This window comes from Nicotiana tomentosiformis, chromosome 9, assembly GCF_000390325.3.
Source record: "Nicotiana tomentosiformis chromosome 9, ASM39032v3, whole genome shotgun sequence".
NCBI classification, from domain to species: domain Eukaryota; kingdom Viridiplantae; phylum Streptophyta; class Magnoliopsida; order Solanales; family Solanaceae; genus Nicotiana; species Nicotiana tomentosiformis.
The window spans coordinates 66107045-66125854 of NC_090820.1; the positions used below are offsets into that span (position 1 = coordinate 66107045).

At 39.5% G+C, this 18810-nt stretch overlaps 2 protein-coding genes across 2 annotated transcripts; one reads left to right on the forward strand and one right to left on the reverse strand.

The window, feature by feature from the left end:
- The first annotated feature begins 429 nt into the window (after positions 1–429).
- LOC138898909 (uncharacterized) lies at positions 430–2034 on the forward strand. The gene is made up of 3 exons (XM_070185017.1): positions 430–1082; positions 1500–1535; positions 1890–2034. Exons 1-3 carry the CDS (start codon positions 430–432, stop codon positions 2032–2034), a joined length of 834 nt encoding a protein of 277 aa, XP_070041118.1.
- A 14301-nt stretch (positions 2035–16335) lies between these two features.
- Positions 16336–16917, reverse strand: LOC104105180 (uncharacterized). Its single transcript, XM_009613435.1, has one exon. It carries the CDS (start codon positions 16915–16917, stop codon positions 16336–16338), a length of 582 nt encoding a protein of 193 aa, XP_009611730.1.
- Positions 16918–18810: the final 1893 nt, after the last annotated feature.

The window sequence follows — 18810 nt, forward strand, 5'->3', positions numbered from 1 at the left end:
AAAATTTAACTAAATGCACATAATAAACTCTTTGACCTCAATTTCATTATATACCAAGTTATTTAACGCATTTATTAAACTAATTATCAAGGTAATCAACACTAGTCCGTAGCCTATTTTGCAAACACCAACTATTGTTCCTAACCATCATCGTCACACTTATAAGTCCTACATCATTTCGGGACTTCATCATTTTATACACCATTCTCTTTATTTGCATACTTAGATATGACCAAAATTCTTTTATGGCTCGAGTCTATTTACATACGCCGAGCGACTCAAGCCATAGACCGAAAGCACGAGATGTAACACTGATGATATTGTCATTTGCTTTGGTCAACCTATTATCACTAGATGTGTGTGTTGTATGAAACCTTAGGCTGAATCAGTAGATCACATTTTCAGTTTGGGCCACTTTGATAAGGCATTATGGAGGCAATTCAATTCACATGTCCAACTGGCTTTCCTTTCCAAGCCATGCCTCTTAGATTACTTTTGATGAAATGGTGGATGCAGAAGAGCAAGAATGATACACATAAACTTCTCCTGGATACACTCCCAATTATCATTTATTGGAACCTTTGGAAAAACCGATGCAGTGCTAAATATGGTTCCAAACAATCATATATGATCAGAGTTGTATTCTCCATCAACTCTGACATCTACTTTCTCCTCAGAGCCAATTATCCTTCCTTTCACTGGCCTCTTCAATGGAATGAACTTTACTCCACAGTTGAAACAATGCAACATCACATATGCACATCACATGTGACCTGGTACAAACCTGAGGATGGATTTGTCAAGCTGAACAGTGATAGCAGTGCCCTCAACAATCCATGCAAAATTGGTGCATGGGCAATTATTAGAGATCATCTGGGGAGATTTATCCATGCCATAGCAAGTCCACTTGGAGAACGAACCAATAATATTGCAGAAATTCAAGCATCTATTATTGGCATGAAGTGGTGCCTGGAGAATTGCCACTTCAAAGTGCATTTAGAAGCTGACTCTGCACTACTTGTTCATTGGATAAACCATGAATCTGAGCCTCATTGGAGTTTAGAGATGCAGCTGCAGAAACTGTTTGACCTCTGCTCCCAGTGTCATGAATTCAAATGTTCTCATGTTTATAGGGAAGCTAATTGTCCTGCTAATTCTTTATCTAAGCTCAGCCATGATCTCCCTCAAATCACCCATTTGTAGAACACTTTTGACCTTCCCCGGAAAATCAGAGGTCAAATCAGACTTCACCAAATGAACACCCCAGCTTTCAGACACAAGAAAATAAGCAAACTTTAGCCTTCATCAAATCATACTTCCACCTCCAATTCTAATGAATATGGTCAGAGTTGAACATCAGAAATACCTAGGAGCAGACCATACAGTCCAAACACAAAAGTTTTAGGGTAGCAATTTCAAGCATTCCGGCTTGCTCAAACTCTTCAGGAAAAGGGCTATGACACTCTGTTTTCATCTAACAGTTTTTTCCTTTTTTGCAGGTACCTACAGTTTAAAACAATTGACATACCCTCAATGTGTGGTATTAATAGTTATAGTTCTCCTTCTATTTAGGGTGTATTAATTGACTAAATTTAGTAGCATCTACAAGATTAAGCATAATCAGCTCCAATACATACTTAAAGGATTCACATCAACTCACCAACACCAGCTTCCTAAAATCCACCCTAGTAGCTGGTACCTCCAGAACAAATCTACCCCAAGAAACCACAAGAACCTGGGCACATATATCATTACCTCTATTCAGTGTTCAAAGAGCAGAAACTCACAAGACTTGCAGCTCACTACTGTCAATGCCTGCAACTCCCCAAAGATGAACACTGACCAACCCAAGCACCCTCTATTTCTAACTTGTTTGTTGCTTTTTGCAGGTACAAGAGACAGATTAAAATTATTTATGCACTTGCAAAGTGTGGTATTAGCATCTCAGATGCTCAATCTCTTGCAAGTGTACCAGTCACCTTGTGTCTGTCACAAGGATTCTGCAAATTTGACACAACAAACAAACATTTCTAGAAGGATCCTTTAGAGAATCCTTAGGTTTTTTAACCCACCTACACAACTTGTTACATCAACATGCAGCTCTTAGAATGACACTACTACACAAACCAGGACCTTAACACCTAATCACCAACATCTAGCACCTTATTCTTCAATTCATCAGCAGAAAGTTCCTACTCAAATGGATACTTTCAGACACCAACACGAACCTTCTTCCTCTGCAGGCACTTAGAAGGACACACCTAGGGGCCCAAACCTAGTTATCCTGCATTCTATCAGCTCACAGAAGCATAAGTTTACAGAATGCAGTAGCTCACTCAAGAAGGATGTTGCGTATGAATGTCCCTACTCCAGGTCACCAGTTAAACCTGCCTGCTCCAAAGTATTCTGGATAAATGAAGCAGGAATCTGCTCATTTTCTTCTGTCTTAAACACCATACAACAACAACAGCTCTTCCCAGTTACATGGGTCATTTTGATAGCTATCTTCAACTTGGCTTTCTTTGGCCTTATTGTCAGAGCTAAGTTGAAGATAGTTTCTAGTACACTCGACTATTTTTTGCCATACTCCATAAGAAGAATCTACATTTACTCTAGATGTAGGTCTTGTTGTATATGGAAGATGACCTTCCTACTCATCTATTTAGTTGATTTAGGATCATTTGTGCATTTTTGTATAGTTGACCTAAACTCATTTCACATTGTTTTTGTATACACAATTGTCTATCACTTGAGAATAGGCAATTGGTACATCATCATAAGACTAACTCATCAAATTTCCAGATCGACTTGGTCGTCATGTGTGTGTGTGTGTGTGTGAAAATTAACCCTAGGCGCAACTCCTAGTGGAATTTGCTTAAAAACAAAACTACGAATTGGGTTGTCTCCCAACAAGTGCCTTAGTTAACATCATAGCATGACAAATACAACATTACAATGGGTTGCCTCCCATGAAACGCCTAATTTAACGTCGTGGGATGACGCAGACCTTCCGTATTATGCTTTGCTCACATATTGGGTTTGTTCAAGTACATCACATCTTTCTCTTTTTTTTCTTCACTCATTCCAAGGTAGTGTTTTAACCTTTGCCCATTCACTCTAAACTGGTTCGTCCCATCTTCGAACTCAATTGCAACGGCTCCCCTAGAATGTACCTCTAATACACGAAATGGCCCTGTCTATCGTAATTTCAACTTACCTGGAAATAATTTCAGTCTTGAGTTGTACAATAGTACCAAGTGTAACACCCCGGAAAATTTCGAAGTACTTAAGTGTAAGGCCTGGTAAAATTTGCAAAGAAAATAATGTTTCATGGTGCCGAACTAGGCTCATGTCTCAAGCTCGCCACGAGTCAGACTTTTTGGGTTGAACAATGCACCAAAAAGTTAAGAAAAATATTTGGCGGAAAAGTGCATTTCTGCGATCCATTATGCGACCGCAGAACCACTCTGCGTACCGCATAATGGCCGCAGAGCGAGGCAGTTGATTGGGTCAGTTGGAAGCAACTATGCGGTCGACTAGGCGACCTCATAACTATTATGCGGTGCATTATGCGACTGCATAACAGTTATGCAGACCGCGTACTGACCGCCTACATAGGCAATTCTTTTTGCTATTTTGTAACCAAATATGCGACCGATATGCGGTCTGCATATCGGTTATGCGATCGCATACCTTGTTCCGGAGCTCCATTTTTGGGTTTTTAAAACCCGACCCTATTTCGTTAAATACACTCTTTAGGTCATTTTTGAGTGATTATCTGACATTTTAGAGTAAGAGGGGTGCCCTATAGTGAGAAGGTGTTCTCCAATAATTGTTCTTCAATTCTTACCCAAGTTTTGGAAGATTGAGAAGGGAAACTCACTAGGTCTTCATCCTAGAGGTAAGATTCTACACCCTAACCCTCAATTTCGAATTTTGTGTAGAAATCGATAATAAGCAAGATAATTTATGGGCAAGAGGGTTGGTTATTTTACATGCATGTATTATCAAAGGGTGTAGAAATATTGTTGAGCTAAATATGGTAAAGGTTGGGTTGTGGGATGATGGAATCCTCCATAAAAGGACCTTGAAACCTTAATGAACATCTAGCGTTTGATAAAATACCCAAATGAGCTAGAACCGTGATTATCTTCCTAATTTTGATTCAATTTGTTATATTTCTAAAATTGATTAAAGTTGCTAAGAATTCCGAAAGGTTTTAGAGTGTAAGGAAGCTCAAGTGAGGTATGTTGGCTAAACTCTTCTCTTAGAATTGAATCCCACGATATTCATGTAAATTATGTAAGTCCCGAGTGATTCATTATGCAATTGGCCATTCCGAGTAAGATTGGGCTGAAAGATATATGTTCAACAAGCATCCCAAATTTTCTATTCATGTTATGTTACCAATTGAGGATGTGTTAAAATATGGGATGTGCATTAATAATGTTTCGACTTTAAGTCAAGTTCAAATGAAGGCTATTATGCCAAATTTTGTGAAATATCTCTATGTGCATTAGACTCTAAATTGCTCATATGTGTACTACACACTTTGATTTGAATTGTGTTTGTTGTTGATGATGAGGATGATATTTGAAATTCGTAATGTGATCATGAAATACTGAATATGGCCAACATGCCAAGAATGATCTTATAATTATGACCACTAGTGCCAATGAAATGAAAAGATGTGAAAGTATTATGAAATGCGATGATTGATATAAAAAGGTTGAGGTCTCAAATAAGACGGCCTAGCCGATCGGGTCGTGATCGGACACCATGCCGCACACATGGTGGTAATTGTGCTGGAAATTGATATTGACAATAATTGTGGTTGATTCTTTAAATAAGACAGCCTAGCTGATCAGGTCGTAATCGAACTCCGTACTAAATTTACGGTGGTATTGATATTGACAGTAATTGTGGTTGATTCTCTAATGAGATAGCCTAGCCGATCGGGTCGTGATCGGACTTCGTACTAAATTTACGGTGGTATTGGTATTGATGGTAATTATGGTTGATTCTCTAATGAGATAGCCTAGTCGATCGGGTCATGACCGAACTCCGTGCTAAAAGTACGGTGGCATTGGTATTGTGAACACTGGTATTGTGGACACTGTATTGTCGATACTAAAAATCTCCCAATATGAGATACGGAAATTAATTTGAACACTGTCTTGATCCTAAATTGAGGTTTGATGTTGATTAAGGCTTTCATTGATATTATGATAATCTTGTTTGTATTAATTGTCATTCTATTGAGGGGGTGTTTAGTTATACATACTAATACTATTCAACGGTATTAACGTCCCTTTTGCCGGGGCGCTGCATCTTTCAATGGATGCAGGTGGTTCTAAAGCAGGAGATATTGATCAGTGATAACAGTGCACCTTCTTCCCAACTGACTTGGTGAGCCCCACTTCATTCCGGGGTCATAAATCTTTTGTACTTAGTGTATTCTGTTTGAGGTATAGCCGGGGCCTTGTTGCCGGAATTATCATTGTACTCTTCTTTATCTATAGAGGCTCCATAGATATAGTGTGGGTTGTGTATTGGTGCTGGGAAAGTCAAAATATATATTATGTTGTGGTTGTATTACTTGTCCATTTGAGACTTTAAAAATGATGAAACTATCGAAAATGAATTGTTATTGTAGATGCTAACACCTTTTTTCTAATTAATAAATATATGTATTATCTCCATTCATGGATGAGTTTGGGTAGAATGAAATCTAACAGGCTTGCTCGGTCGGGTTCACTCGGTTGAGCGCCGGTCGCGCTCCTCGATTTTGGGGCATGACAAACTTGGTATCAGAGCCTAAGGTTTTAAAGTGTCCTAGGATGTCTCGAAGCCATGTCTAGTAGAGTCCTTATTATCGGTGTGTTGTCGACCACATCTATAATTAGGATGCTACATGGGCATTTAGGAATATTATCCTTCTTTGATATTCTGAATCGTGCGATGAAACTGGTTGTGAAACTGTTCTTCCTCCAACTCGTGCGTTGAGGTTCAAGGTAAGTTTAAATGCTCTTTTGGTTTATTCCAAGTAATGTTGTCATGTGACATGACGAATAGGTAAAGGCCTGAATATTAAACTGATGGCACATGTATCATGTTGAATGAATAGTATGACCATATGAGACAAGTATATCGTACCATGAGCGTACTTTATATGAGAAGAGTGCTAGAAGTGATTACCCACCTCCAAATAGGCATTGACGTGAAAAATGAAACTTAAGCTTAACTAGTACACGTGGATAGTGCGGGAACCATGTATATGATTCATAGATGTAAATTTGTTACATAGGCACGTGATATATGAAAGGCATGGCCTGGAGAGTAATTATAAATGTGTAGGTCTCTCACGGGAGACAAGAAGTTATGAAAGGAGAGTTAATTAAACCCACAATGAGAATACCCTAGCACTATAAATTTTATAAAAAAAAAAAGGAAAAGGATATTGACACGAGGGATTTGGATCCCAAGCTTGTGTGGCTGAATAAGAGTAGATAACCTATGAGGTTAATACCATGGTGACTTAAATCTCCCTAATAGTCGAACATATATATGAGGGATAGAGACATGAGACATATGTTCCTCAAATTGCTAAATTCAAAAGTTGTGTCGAAATGTGAATCATTCACCCCAAGTGGGGGAGGAAGGGCCATAGAGAGGCCACTTAATTACAATGAAACACGAGTAAGACCATGTAGCTATGATGTTTGAATATTTTGGTAAAGACAGGTGTAGTCTAGAGAAGTGGTAAGGGATAACGCGATTTTCTGAAAGGATATGCAAATGATAAACCACTAGTACACCAAAAATGTGGAAGGTTAAGCAATGTAAATTCTTCGTATGTAACACTGTACATGACAGGGTCAATGATACTAAAAACCAAGAGTAAGGTTTGCAAAAGGGTTTTATACTTGTTAGAGAGTCAGGGACAATGGAACCCAAGGAAGTAATATAGATCAAATGAGAAAGGCTTGCGAGTTCATAGAATGAGTTAATCACGGATTTGCGATTTAGCTAAACCTCTAAGGCTTTAAGAAAGACAGAACAAGTGGGAAAGATAAATGTGATGTTATAATAACCCAAGAGTGCATCGGTACTTGATGGAGAGTCTCTTAAGAATCTTACAAGCAAGGAAGTGTTAAGTGATACACAGATGAACACACTTTCCCACGGATATCCCGACAAGTGTCGAGAGGCAAGCGGGATGAATTCCCAACTAAGGGAAAAGACCACGTAACATATGGAAGCGTGCATAGCTATTCACTAACTAGGAAGAATGAGGCGAGAAGAATTGAAAAAAATCTATAAATTGAGATGGTCATGGTTATCGCAAAATAGTTCGTATCAGAATGGTGGACTCGCCTAGAGAACAAGTGTTAATAGAAGATATAAAGGATCAACTGTAATGCAGTTGACTTGAGTGACACTGAATATCAACTAAAAGATTTAGAGGTAGTTCATGTCTACATGTTACAATAAAAAGTGAGACTACTGGTGGTGAACTGGTGGTGTGATAAACTTAATAAACCAAGCACAATGATACTACGAGTTCATGGGACGCAGACAAGTGTGTGGCACAATAAGGCTATGAACTATGCATTAAGCGAAAAATGGGATGATAATGAATGCTCAAGTCACAAAGGAGAGATAGTACCAGCATATTGTCTAGACCAAAGTAAGATCAATCTACCCAAATGGCAAAAGGGAAATGTTCGAAATAGAATGAGAGAGGATGAACACTTGATACGAACAAAACATGTTTAACATGATAGCTCTTAAGCTGGAATACTAGGAAACACTATTGGTAGCTACAATACTAGGAATAAGGCGTGTTACTCATCGAGGATAAAATCAGGTGGACTAAGTCCTACACTTATAAGGAAAACAAGAACTCATCGATGAAGTATTTAGGAGGATCTCAAGTTTCAGAAAAGGCCCTGTTCGGTCCAATGACTGTTGTTGAATTGATTATATATTAAGAGTGGTGATAAGTGTTTTGGGAAGTGCTTAGCAGTAAAGAGGGACCATGAGAATGTTCACGAGGGAAGTAGAGTGGTTTCTTAAAATCCTATAAGACTTATAAGGAGGAAAGAGGGTGGCTAAAAAGGGTCTGACCATAATGTTACTATACATTTGATGCAATGTCGTTCAAGTTGATGTTATCAGGGTGTGTGCACAAGGTAGCAGATGTTATTCAATTGAAACAGAAGGTCCCATGAGAATACTGATCAAGTAATGTCTATTGTTGAGAATTTAGAAGAGCAAGTTGCAAGTGTTAACATAAGAAATTAACTATATCAAGCAAATTATTGTTGAACTCAATTCCTATGAGGTCATATGTAAGAGAAATATGATAAAGATGTTCCACTAATGATGCAACATGGTAAGATGATCGATTATGCCTCTAGGCAACTCAAAAATCATGAAAAGAACAATCTAACACATGACGTAGAACTTGCGACAGTGGTTTTTGCATTAACAATTTTGCGTCATTATTTGTATGGGGTCCATGTGGATATATTCACGGACTATAAGAGCCTTCTATATATTTTTAAATAGAAGGAATTGAATCTGAGGCAGAGAAGATGGCTTGAATTACTCATGAATTATGACATTGATATTTTATACCATCCGGGGAAGGCTAATGTTGTGGCAGATGCTATAGCTGAAAATCTATGGGTAGCTTAGCACACTTGGAGGCATATCAAAGGCCATTGGCCAAGGAAGTTCACCTACTGGCTAGTTTAGGAGTTCGTCTTTCGGACTCTAGTGAAGTAGGGGTAATTGTGCAAAATAGGGTTGAATCATCACTTGTTGTGGAAGTCAAAGAGAAGTAATACAACGATCCATTGTTGGTGAAATTGAAAGAGGGGATACATAAACATAAGACCATGGCCTTTTCTCTTGACATGGATGATGGTACACTAAGGTACCAAGGGCGACTATGTGTTCCAAATATGGATGGTCTCCGTGAAAGAATTTTGACTGAAGCACACACTTCTAGATATTCCATGCACTCAGGTTCTACAAAAATGTATCATGATCTTAAGGAAGTCTATTGGTGGAATGATATGAAGAGGAATGTGGCGGACTTTGTGGCAAGGTGTCTGAATTGTCAGCAAGTGAAGGCCGAACACCAAAGACCGGTGGGGTTGGCACAAAACATAGAAATTCCAATGTAAAAGTGGGAAATGATTAATATGGACTTTGTGGTAAGATTACCGCGTACTCCACCCAAGTTTGACTCAATTTGGGTGATTATGGATCGACTCACGAAGTCATCACACTTTTTGCCGGTTAAGTCTACCAACACAGAGGAGCAGTATACTCAGCTGTATATCAAAGAAATAGTCAGGTTGTATGGCACCCCAGTTTCCATCATTTATAATCGGGGGGCACAATTCACTGCTAATTTTTGGACAAAATTTCAGCAAGGTCTGGGTACTCAGGTGAATCGTAGTACAACCTTTCACCCGCAGACTGACGGGTAGGCAGAGCGGACTATTCAGACGCTTGAGGATATGTTGCGTGCTTGCGCTCTAGACTTCAAAGGTAGCTGGGATGATCATTTACCACTCGTAGAATTTGCATACAACAATATCCATCATGCTAGCTTTCAAATGGCACTGTTCGAGGCTTTATATGGTAAGGAGATGTAGATCTCCCATTGGGTGGTTCGAAATTGGGGAAGCAGAGTTGATAGGGCCAGACCTCGTGCATCAGGATATGGAAAAAGTTAAAATCATTAAGGAGCGGTTGAAGATTGCTCAGAGTCATCAAAAATCCTATTCGGATGTTCGTCGTAGGGATTTGGAGTTCAAAGAAGATGATTGGATATTCTTGAAAGTTTCCCCTATGAAAGGGGTAATACGATTTGGTAAGAAAGGTGAGGTGGCGTAGAAGGTTGAGCTACCACCTGAGATGTCATTAGTACACCCGGTGTTTCATGTGTCTATGTTGAATAAAGTAGTTGGAGATCCGACACTCATTGTTTTGGTTGAGACCATTGAGGTAAATGAGAAATTGACTTAGGAAGAGATTCCGGTTTCTATTATTGATCGGCAAGTCCGAAAATTGAGAAATAAAGAAATTGCCTCCGTGAAAATGTTGTGGCGAAACCAACAGGTTGAAGAGGCTACTTGGGAAGCCGAGGAAGAAATGAAGAAAACTTATCCTTATTTGTTTGAATAGCCATGTATTTATAAAGTTGTGATCTATGAGAAATATTCTAAGAGTTACTTTCTATGAATTTTGTATCATTTGTACCATTGGCGTTAAGGGTGTTCCTTTCTGGAAATATATTGCTTGTGAGACCACAGTTGGTGTTATTTTGTATTATGTTACGTCATTGGAATATGTATGAACTGTTAGGATGTGTTTCTCGGGCTCTCTGACAGGTAGATAGGCTTAGTTACAAGGGAAACTCTGGCGAAATGTTTGGAGATTTTGGAAGTTAGTCAAATTTGGGGCCGCTCGAAAGTGGTATGAAACAAACTGAGTTGCATAAGATGCTAATGGCGGATGTTTACCTTCATTCGAGGACGAATGATCCTAAGCGGGGGAGAATGTAACACCCCGAAAATTTTTGAAGTACTTAAGTGTAAGGCCTTGTAAAATTTGAAAAAAACTTAATGTTTCATGGTGCCGGACTAGGCTCATGTCTCAAGCTCACCTCGGCTCAGACTTTTTGGGTTGAACAATGCACCGGAAAGTAAAGAAAAATATTTGGCAGAAAAGTGCATTTCTGCGGTCCATTATACAACCGCAAAACCACTCTACGGACCACATAATTACCGCAGAGTGAGGCAGTTGATGGGGTCAGTTGGAAGCAACTATACGGTCGACTATGCGACCGCATAACAGTTATGCGTACCGCATAGTGACCGCCTACACAGGAAATTTTTTTGGTTATTTTGTAACCACATATGCGACCGATCGGTCCGCATATCCTTTACGCGGTCGCATATGCGACCGCAGAAACGTTCCGGAGCTCCATTTTTGGGTTTTTAAAACCCGACCCTATTTCGTTAAATACACTTTTTGGGTCATTTTTGAGCTATTATCTGATATTTTAGAGTGAGAGAGGGTGCCCAAGAGTGAGAAGGTATTCTCCAATAATTGTTCTTCAATTCTTGCCCATGTTTTGGAAGATTGAGAAGGGAAACTCACTAGGTCTTCATCCTAGAGGTAAGATTCTACACCCTAACCCTCAATTTTGAATTTTGTATAGAAATAGATAATAAGCAAGATAATTTCTGGGCAAGAGGGTTGGTTATTTTACATGCATGTATTATCAAAGGGTGTAGAAATATTGTTGAGCTAAAAATGGTAAAGGTTGGGTTGTGGGATGATGGAATCCTCCATAAAAGGACCTTGGAACCTTAATGCACATCTAGTATTTGATAACACGCTCAAATGAGCTAGAACCGTGATCATCTTCCTAATTTTGATTCAATTTGTTATATTTCTAAAATAGATTGAAGTTGCTAAGAATTTCGGAAGGTTTTAGAGTGTAAGGAAGCTCAAGTGAGGTATGTTGGCTAAACTCTTCTCTTAGAATTGAATCCCACGATATTCTTGTAAATTATGTAAGTCCCGAGTGATTCATTATGAAATTTGCTATTTCGAGTAAGATTGGGTTGAAAGATATATATGTTCAACAAGCATCCCAAATGCTCTATTCATGTTATGTTACCAATTGAGGATATGTTAAAATATGGGTTGTGCATTAATAATGTTTCGACTTTAAGTCAAGTTCAAATGAAGGCTATTATGCCAAATTTTGTGAAATATCTCTATGTGCATTAGACTCTAAATTGCTCACATGTATACTACACACTTTGATTTGAATTGTGTTTGTTGTTGATGATGAGGATGATATTTGAAATTGATAATGTGAGCATGAAATACTGAATATGGTCAACGTGCCAAGAATGATCTTATAATTTTGGCCACTAGTGCCAATGAAATGAAAGATGTGAAAGTATTATAAAATGAAATGATTGAAATAAAAAGGTTGATGTCTCAAATAAGACGACCTAGCCGATCGGGTCGTGATCGGACAACATGCCCCACAGATGGTGGTGATTGTGCTTGAAATTGGTAATGATAGTAATTGTGGTTGATGTCTCTAATGAGATGGCCTAGCCGATCGGGCCGTGATCGGACTCCATACTAAATTTACGGTGGTATTGATATTGACAGGAATTGTGGTTGATTCTCTAAGGAGATAGCCTAGCCGATCGGGTCGTGATTGGACTTCGTACTTAATTTACGGTGGTATTGGTATTGATAGTAATTGTGGTTGATTCTCTAATGAGATAGCCTAGCCGATCAGGTTGTGATCGGACTCCGTGCTAAAAGTATGGTGGCATTGGTATTGCGAACACTGGTATTGCGGACAATGGTATATCGATACTAAAAATCTCCCAATGTGAGATATGGAAATTAATTTAAATACCGTCTTGATCCTAAATTGAGATTTGATGTTGATTAAGGCTTTCAATGATATTATGATAATATTATTTGTATTAATTGTCATTCTATTGAGAGCGTATTTAGTTATACATACTAGTACTATTCGACGGTACTAACGTCCCTTTTGCCGGGGGCGCTGCATCTTTCAATGGATGCTGGTGGTTCCACAGCAGAAGATATTGTTCAGTGATAGCAGTGCACCTTCTTCCCAGCTGACTTGGTGAGCCCCACTTCATTTCAGGGTCATGAATCTTTTGTACTTGTGTATTCTATTTGAGGTATAGTCGGGGCCTTGTTGCCGGCATTATATTTATCTATAGAGTCTCTGTAGACATAGTGTGGTTTGTATATTGGTGCTGGAGAAAGACAAACTATGTATGTTGTAGATGTATTACTTGTCCATTTAAGACTTTAAAAATGATGAAACAATTGGAAATAATTGGTATTGTAGACATGAATACATTTTCGTCTAATTAATGATAATATGTATTATCTCTATTCATGGATGAGTTTGGGTAAAATGAAATCTAACAGGCTTGCTCAATCGGGTTCACTCGGTTGAGCGACGGTCGCGCTCCTCTGGTTTGGGGCGTGACACCAAGTCTCAAGGCTAAATATTCGGCTCCACAATATTTTTGTCATGGATCATCTCCATTCTTTCTTTGTACAGCTTGGTGCTCTCAAAAGCATGATAACAGAACTCATCAAGTTCATGCAACTCTGTGATTCTACTCGGGCCAACAGCCTCCTTGTCAAGATTTAATTACCTTAATGCCCAGAATGCTTTATGCTCTATCTCCACCGGTAGGTGGAACGCCTTTCCAAACTCTAATTTTTAATGTGACATACCAATCAGAGTTTTGAATGCAATGCGGTAAGCCCATTGTGTATCATCCAATTTTCTCGCCTAATCAGTCCGAGTAGCATTTACTGTCTTGGTCAAAGCACTACTGATTTCTCTGCTTGACACCTCCACTTTCCCACTTGTTTATGGGTGATATGGAGTGGCAACCTTATGGTGAACACCATATTTCGTAACAACTATACAAAGGCTCGGTTGCAAAAGTGGGTGCCTCCATCACTAATGATCGTCCTTGGAGTGCCAAATCGGGTGAAGCTATTTTTTCTCAGAATATCAATGAATCCTTCTGCATCATTAATCGGGAGTGCCACAACTTCCACCCATTTTGAGACATAGTCCACAACTACCAGTATGTACTTGATGCCATATGAGTTGACAAATGGTCCCATAAAGTCGATTCCCCATATATCAAATACTTCTACCTCTTGAATTGGGTTCATGGGAATCTCATGTCAATGGAAAATATTCCCCGTCTGTTTTCACTCATCAAATCCCTTCACCCAAAAGTGTGCATCTTTAAACAACGTCGGCCAATTAAAACCTGAGTCTAACACTTTAGCAGATGCCCTTAGTTCTCCAAAATGGCCTCCATAAGGTGAAGCATGACATGCCTGCAAAGTAGAAGCTTGGTCTATTTCGGGGATACATATCCGGGTCATGTTATCAATACAAATCCTGAACAAATATGGTTCATCCCAGAAATACATGCGACAATCACGAAAAAACTTTTTATTTTGCATAGAGGACAAGTCATATGGAACAATATCGCTCGCCAAGTAGTTTGCAATATCTGCATACAATGGCGATACCTTAAGGCTCGTGGCTAACAGTTCTTCATCTAGGAAAGTCTCCACGATCTCTTCCACCTCAACCTTTTTTTTAGGTCTTTCAATCCTGGAAAAGTGATCAGCCACTTGGTTCTCCGTGCCCTTTCGGTCAAGGATTTCCAAGTCAAATTCTTGCAGCAGTAGCACCTATCGAATCAGGGACGAATTTGACTCCTTCTTATCAATTAGGTACTTAAGAGTAGCATGGTCAGTATAAAAAATTACCTTCAAGCCTATCAGGTATGGCCTGAATTTATCAAATGCGAACACCACTACTAGCATCTCCTTCTCGGTCATAGTGTAGTTTAGTTGGGCACCACTCAAAGTTCTACGTGCATAATAGATTGGGTGCATGACCTTCTTCTTTTGTTGTCCCAGCACTTCTCACACAGCATAGTCGCTTGCATCGCACATCAACTCGAATGGTTTCTTCCAGCTGGGTGCAACTATGGTAGGTGCAGACACTAGCCTCTTCTTCAATTCCTTAAAAGCTACCCTACAATATTAGAAAACACAAAGGAGTGATCTTTTTCAAACAATTTACACAAAGGGTTAGTAATTTTGGAAAAGTCTTTTATGAATCGCCTGTAGAAGTCGGCGTGACCAAGGAAACTTCTTATTTCTTTGACTAAAGTGGGTGGTGGCAATATCTCTATCATATCAACTTTTGCACGGTCCACTTCAATGCCCTTACTTGAAACTAGGTGTCCCAAGACTATACCTTCCTGCACCATGAAATGGCACTTTCCAGTATAACACCATATTAGTCTCTATACACCTCTTCAGTACTCTTCTCAGATTCATAAGGCAATCATCGAAAGAGTTCAACACCATTGAGAAATCATCCATGAAAACCTCCATTATATCCTCTACCATATATATGAAAATGGCCATCATACACCTTTGGAATGTGGCTGGTGCATTGCATAAGCCAAAAGACATCTCCAAAAAGCATAGATTCTATATGGGTAGGTGAACGACGTTTTCTCTCTATCCTCAAGGGCAATAGAAATCTGGTTATTCCCCAAGTATCTATCCAAGAAGCAAAAGTGGGACCTCCCTGCCAATCTATCTAACATCTGATTAATGAAAGATATGGGAAAGTAGTCTTTTAGGGTGCCCTTGTTCTATCTTCTGTAGTCCATACAAATTCACCATCCCGTGACTGTTCTTGTTTAGATCAACTCGTTGTTCTAGTTTTGCACCATAGTCATTCTGCCTTTCATTGGTTACACTAAACTAGGTTGACTCAGTTTTTGTCAAAGATGGGAAAGATGATTCCCACATCTAACCACTTGATCACGTCTTTCTTTATCACTTCTTCTATGCTGGGGTTCAGCCTTCTTTGATGTTCTCTAGAATGTTTGTGTCCATATTCTAGTAGAATCCTATGCATACAGACAACCGTGCTAATACCCTTTATGTCTGCAATGGTCCAACCAATTGCAGTCTTGCACTTTGTCAGAACCGATAAAAGTTGTTATACATTCACATCTAACAAAGCAGATGATATAATAACAGGTAAAGTCGAGTTAGGTCCCAAGAAAGCATACCTTAGGTGAGATAGTAGTGGTTTCAGCTCCAACTATCGTGGCTTTTCAATCGATGGCTTAGCTAGAGGGGTCTTTCTTTCTTCTAAGTGTAAAGGCTCGAATTCAAGCTCTCTTTTCCAGTACCCATGGCCTTCAAGATCCAACACGCACTCCTCCACGTCCTCACCATCTACCTCTTCTAAGTTCATGAGGTAGGCTGCTAAAGGGTCTTTTGCATTGAGTGCCTTATCTTCTTCCTGTAGAATAATATCTGCTACTTCAATCAGAGAGAAATTAGCAAACTCACTGGGTTGCTGCATGGACTTCTGCACATTGAATATTATTTCTTCATTATTTAGTCTCATATTTAGCTCCCCAGTTTAGCAATAAATCAAAGCTCTTCCTATGGCCAACAATGGCCTCCCCAAAATTATGGGTATATTTTCATCAACCTCGTAGTCTAGAATCACAAAATCTATAGGGAACATAAACTTTTCAACCTATACAAGTACATCATCAACTATAAATGATGGCCTATTCACCGTTCGGTCAGCTAGCTGAAGTAACAAAGATGTGGGTCTGGCTCTTCCAATGCCTAACTTTTCATAGATAGACAAGAGCATCAAGTTATGCTCGCCCCCAAATAACACAGTGCTTTAGCAAAAGAATAACTGCCTATGGTGCACGAAATTGTGAAACGCCCTGGGTCAGATAGCTTCTCAGTTATTGGTCTTGTCACAATAGCACTATAGGTCTGAGATAATGTCATAGTCGCTAGGTCTTGTAAGTCGAAATTGCGAGACATCAAGTCCTTCATCATTTTTGCATAACCAGGCATCTCCCTTAAGAGATCAATAAGTTGGATGTTCACCTGCATCTGCTTTAACATTTCCATGAATTTTATATATTTCTCATCCTTATGATAGTTAGCCAACCTCTGCGGGAAGGGTGCTGGAGGTCTCTTCCTTCTTTTGACTTGGGTGGGATTCTGTTCAGGCACTTTTTCAAATATTGCCTCCTGCCCTTGTTCAGTTTCCTTCGTAACCCCTTTTTCTTTGTTTGGTCCCTTCTGGGCTTGTTGCACTATTACCTCTGTTAACTCAATTGACTCGTCCACCTCAAGTGGTGTAGCAGTTAGTTCACTTTCTCGAGAAATCTCTTGCTCTAGATCAAGGTCCCTACCATTTCTTAGATTCAGCACCATCAGTTGTTTGCGCCCTACACTTTTTTATTGACATGTGTTTCCGCAGGTAACGTCCCTTGGGGACGATTATTCAAAGCCATAGATATCTACCCTAATTCTATCTCGATGCCTTTTATCGCTGAGTCATATGCTTCAACCTTCTCTTGCATTTTTCTATTGGACCCAATGAGTTGTTGTAACATTCCTTTAATTTTAGACAACCCATCATCTTGTCTCACTATTTGTTGTTGTTAAGGTTGTTGATACGCTATCTGTTGATTTTATTGATTGTATCCCTGTTGCCTTTGGTAAGGAACAACTTGAGCCTATGGTCGCATAGATCCAACATTGTTGTTATTATTGTACTGCTGCTACGCTGGTCTATACTGCTGATTTTGGTGCCCCTAATTCTGACCACCTTTCCTCTATCCTCCAAAGTTTCTCACATAGTTCATATTCTATTGGTAGTTCTAACTATCACTTTCACCACTCCACGAGCACATAGATGGTTTATTAGTGCACGACGTGCATAATCCTCCTTTTGTCGTGTCAACTATATGCACCTGCTTTTGGCCCGACTCATCACTCTTCTTAGAGTTGATACTCATTTGCATCATCAGAGTGGCCATATTCTCAGCTATGGAGTTGTTTGGATCTAGAGTTACTGAGTGAACTACAGGAGTGATTGTAGAGTCTCTTGTCATCCATCTTTAGTTTTGAGCCATTTTATCAAGTAGGACCTTACATTCTCTGAGTGATTTGCTCAAAAAATGCTCCACCTACTGAAGCATCAGCATTGGCTTTCAAGCTATCTACCAATCCCATGCAGAACCTTTGTCCCAACATATGATCGGGAATTCCATGGTGTGGACACTTGACCAATATCTCTTTGAACCTCTCCCACATTTCCTGCAGTGTTTTAGCTAGTTTCTTCCTGCAGCTTAATATATCATCAACATGCTTGGCAGTCATATTAGGAGGCTAGAACTTGTTCAAAAGATGCTTGACTAGTTCATTCCAAGTAGTCATTGAGTTTATGGGGCCAGGTCTGAGCCTCTCCCATCACTGAGAATGGAAATAACAATAGTCTGATTGTTTTCGATGTCACATTCGGTTGCCTTTGCATGACACAAATTGATAGGAAAATTTTCAGATGCTATTGTGGATCTTCAATGTAAGATCCCGAGAACAGTCCCTTTGTTCTGCAACAGATGTATCATGTTGTTCGTGATTTGAAATGATCCCACTTGTATCCGAGGGGCTGCAATTGGGGAGTTAAAGAAAATATTTGGTAGAGTGGGGCATTTTTGCGGTCCACTATGCGACCACAGAATCACTCTATGGGCTGTAGAACCGCCGCAGAGTGAGCAGAGAAATGGCCCATTTTTGAAGTTTGTTTTGAGGTTCATTATGCAACCGCATAACCATTTTGCGGGCCTCACAGTACATCGCAAATCCGGCATGAAGATTTCTGGAGGGGAGTTCTGCGGCGCATTATACGACCGCAGAACTACCGCAGACCCAACTCGAACAGCCCAGTTTTGGGACCCTTTTTTGCGATCCCTTTTTTGGGCCGCATACCTGTTTTGCATTTCGGTCTACGGCCGCAAACCCGACTTCGTAGAGTTTAAGTTTGGGAAAATTTCACCCGATCCCATTTTCATAAAAACAACTTGTGGGTTATTTTGGCTGGTCCTAACTGATATTTAGAGAGAGAGGAGTGATCTAGAGTGAGAGGGGAAGTTCCTAAGGTTATTGTTCATCAACTCTTGCTCCAAGTGAAGAATTCACAAGAAAAACCCACTAGGTCTTCATCCTAGAGGTAATATTCTACTCCCTATCCCTCAATTCTAGGATTTAATTGGAAATAGGTAATGAGAAAAGCAATTCTTGGGTGTGGGAGTTATTCATTAT

What these genes read in the sequence shown, in the direction of transcription:
- LOC138898909 (XM_070185017.1), top strand. Translation starts at nt 430, where the DNA reads ATGGAGGCAATTCAATTCACATGTCCAACTGGCTTTCCTTTCCAAGCC. An exon ending in GAGATGCAGCTGCAGAAACT is followed by an intron (nt 1,083 to 1,499) that starts GTTTGACCTCTG and finishes CCTTTTTTGCAG; the next exon opens with GTACCTACAGTTTAAAACAA. An exon ending in ACAATTGACATACCCTCAAT is followed by an intron (nt 1,536 to 1,889) that starts GTGTGGTATTAA and finishes TGCTTTTTGCAG; the next exon opens with GTACAAGAGACAGATTAAAA.
- LOC104105180 (XM_009613435.1), bottom strand. Translation starts at nt 16,917, where the DNA reads ATGGTGCTGAATCTAAGAAATGGTAGGGACCTTGATCTAGAGCAAGAG.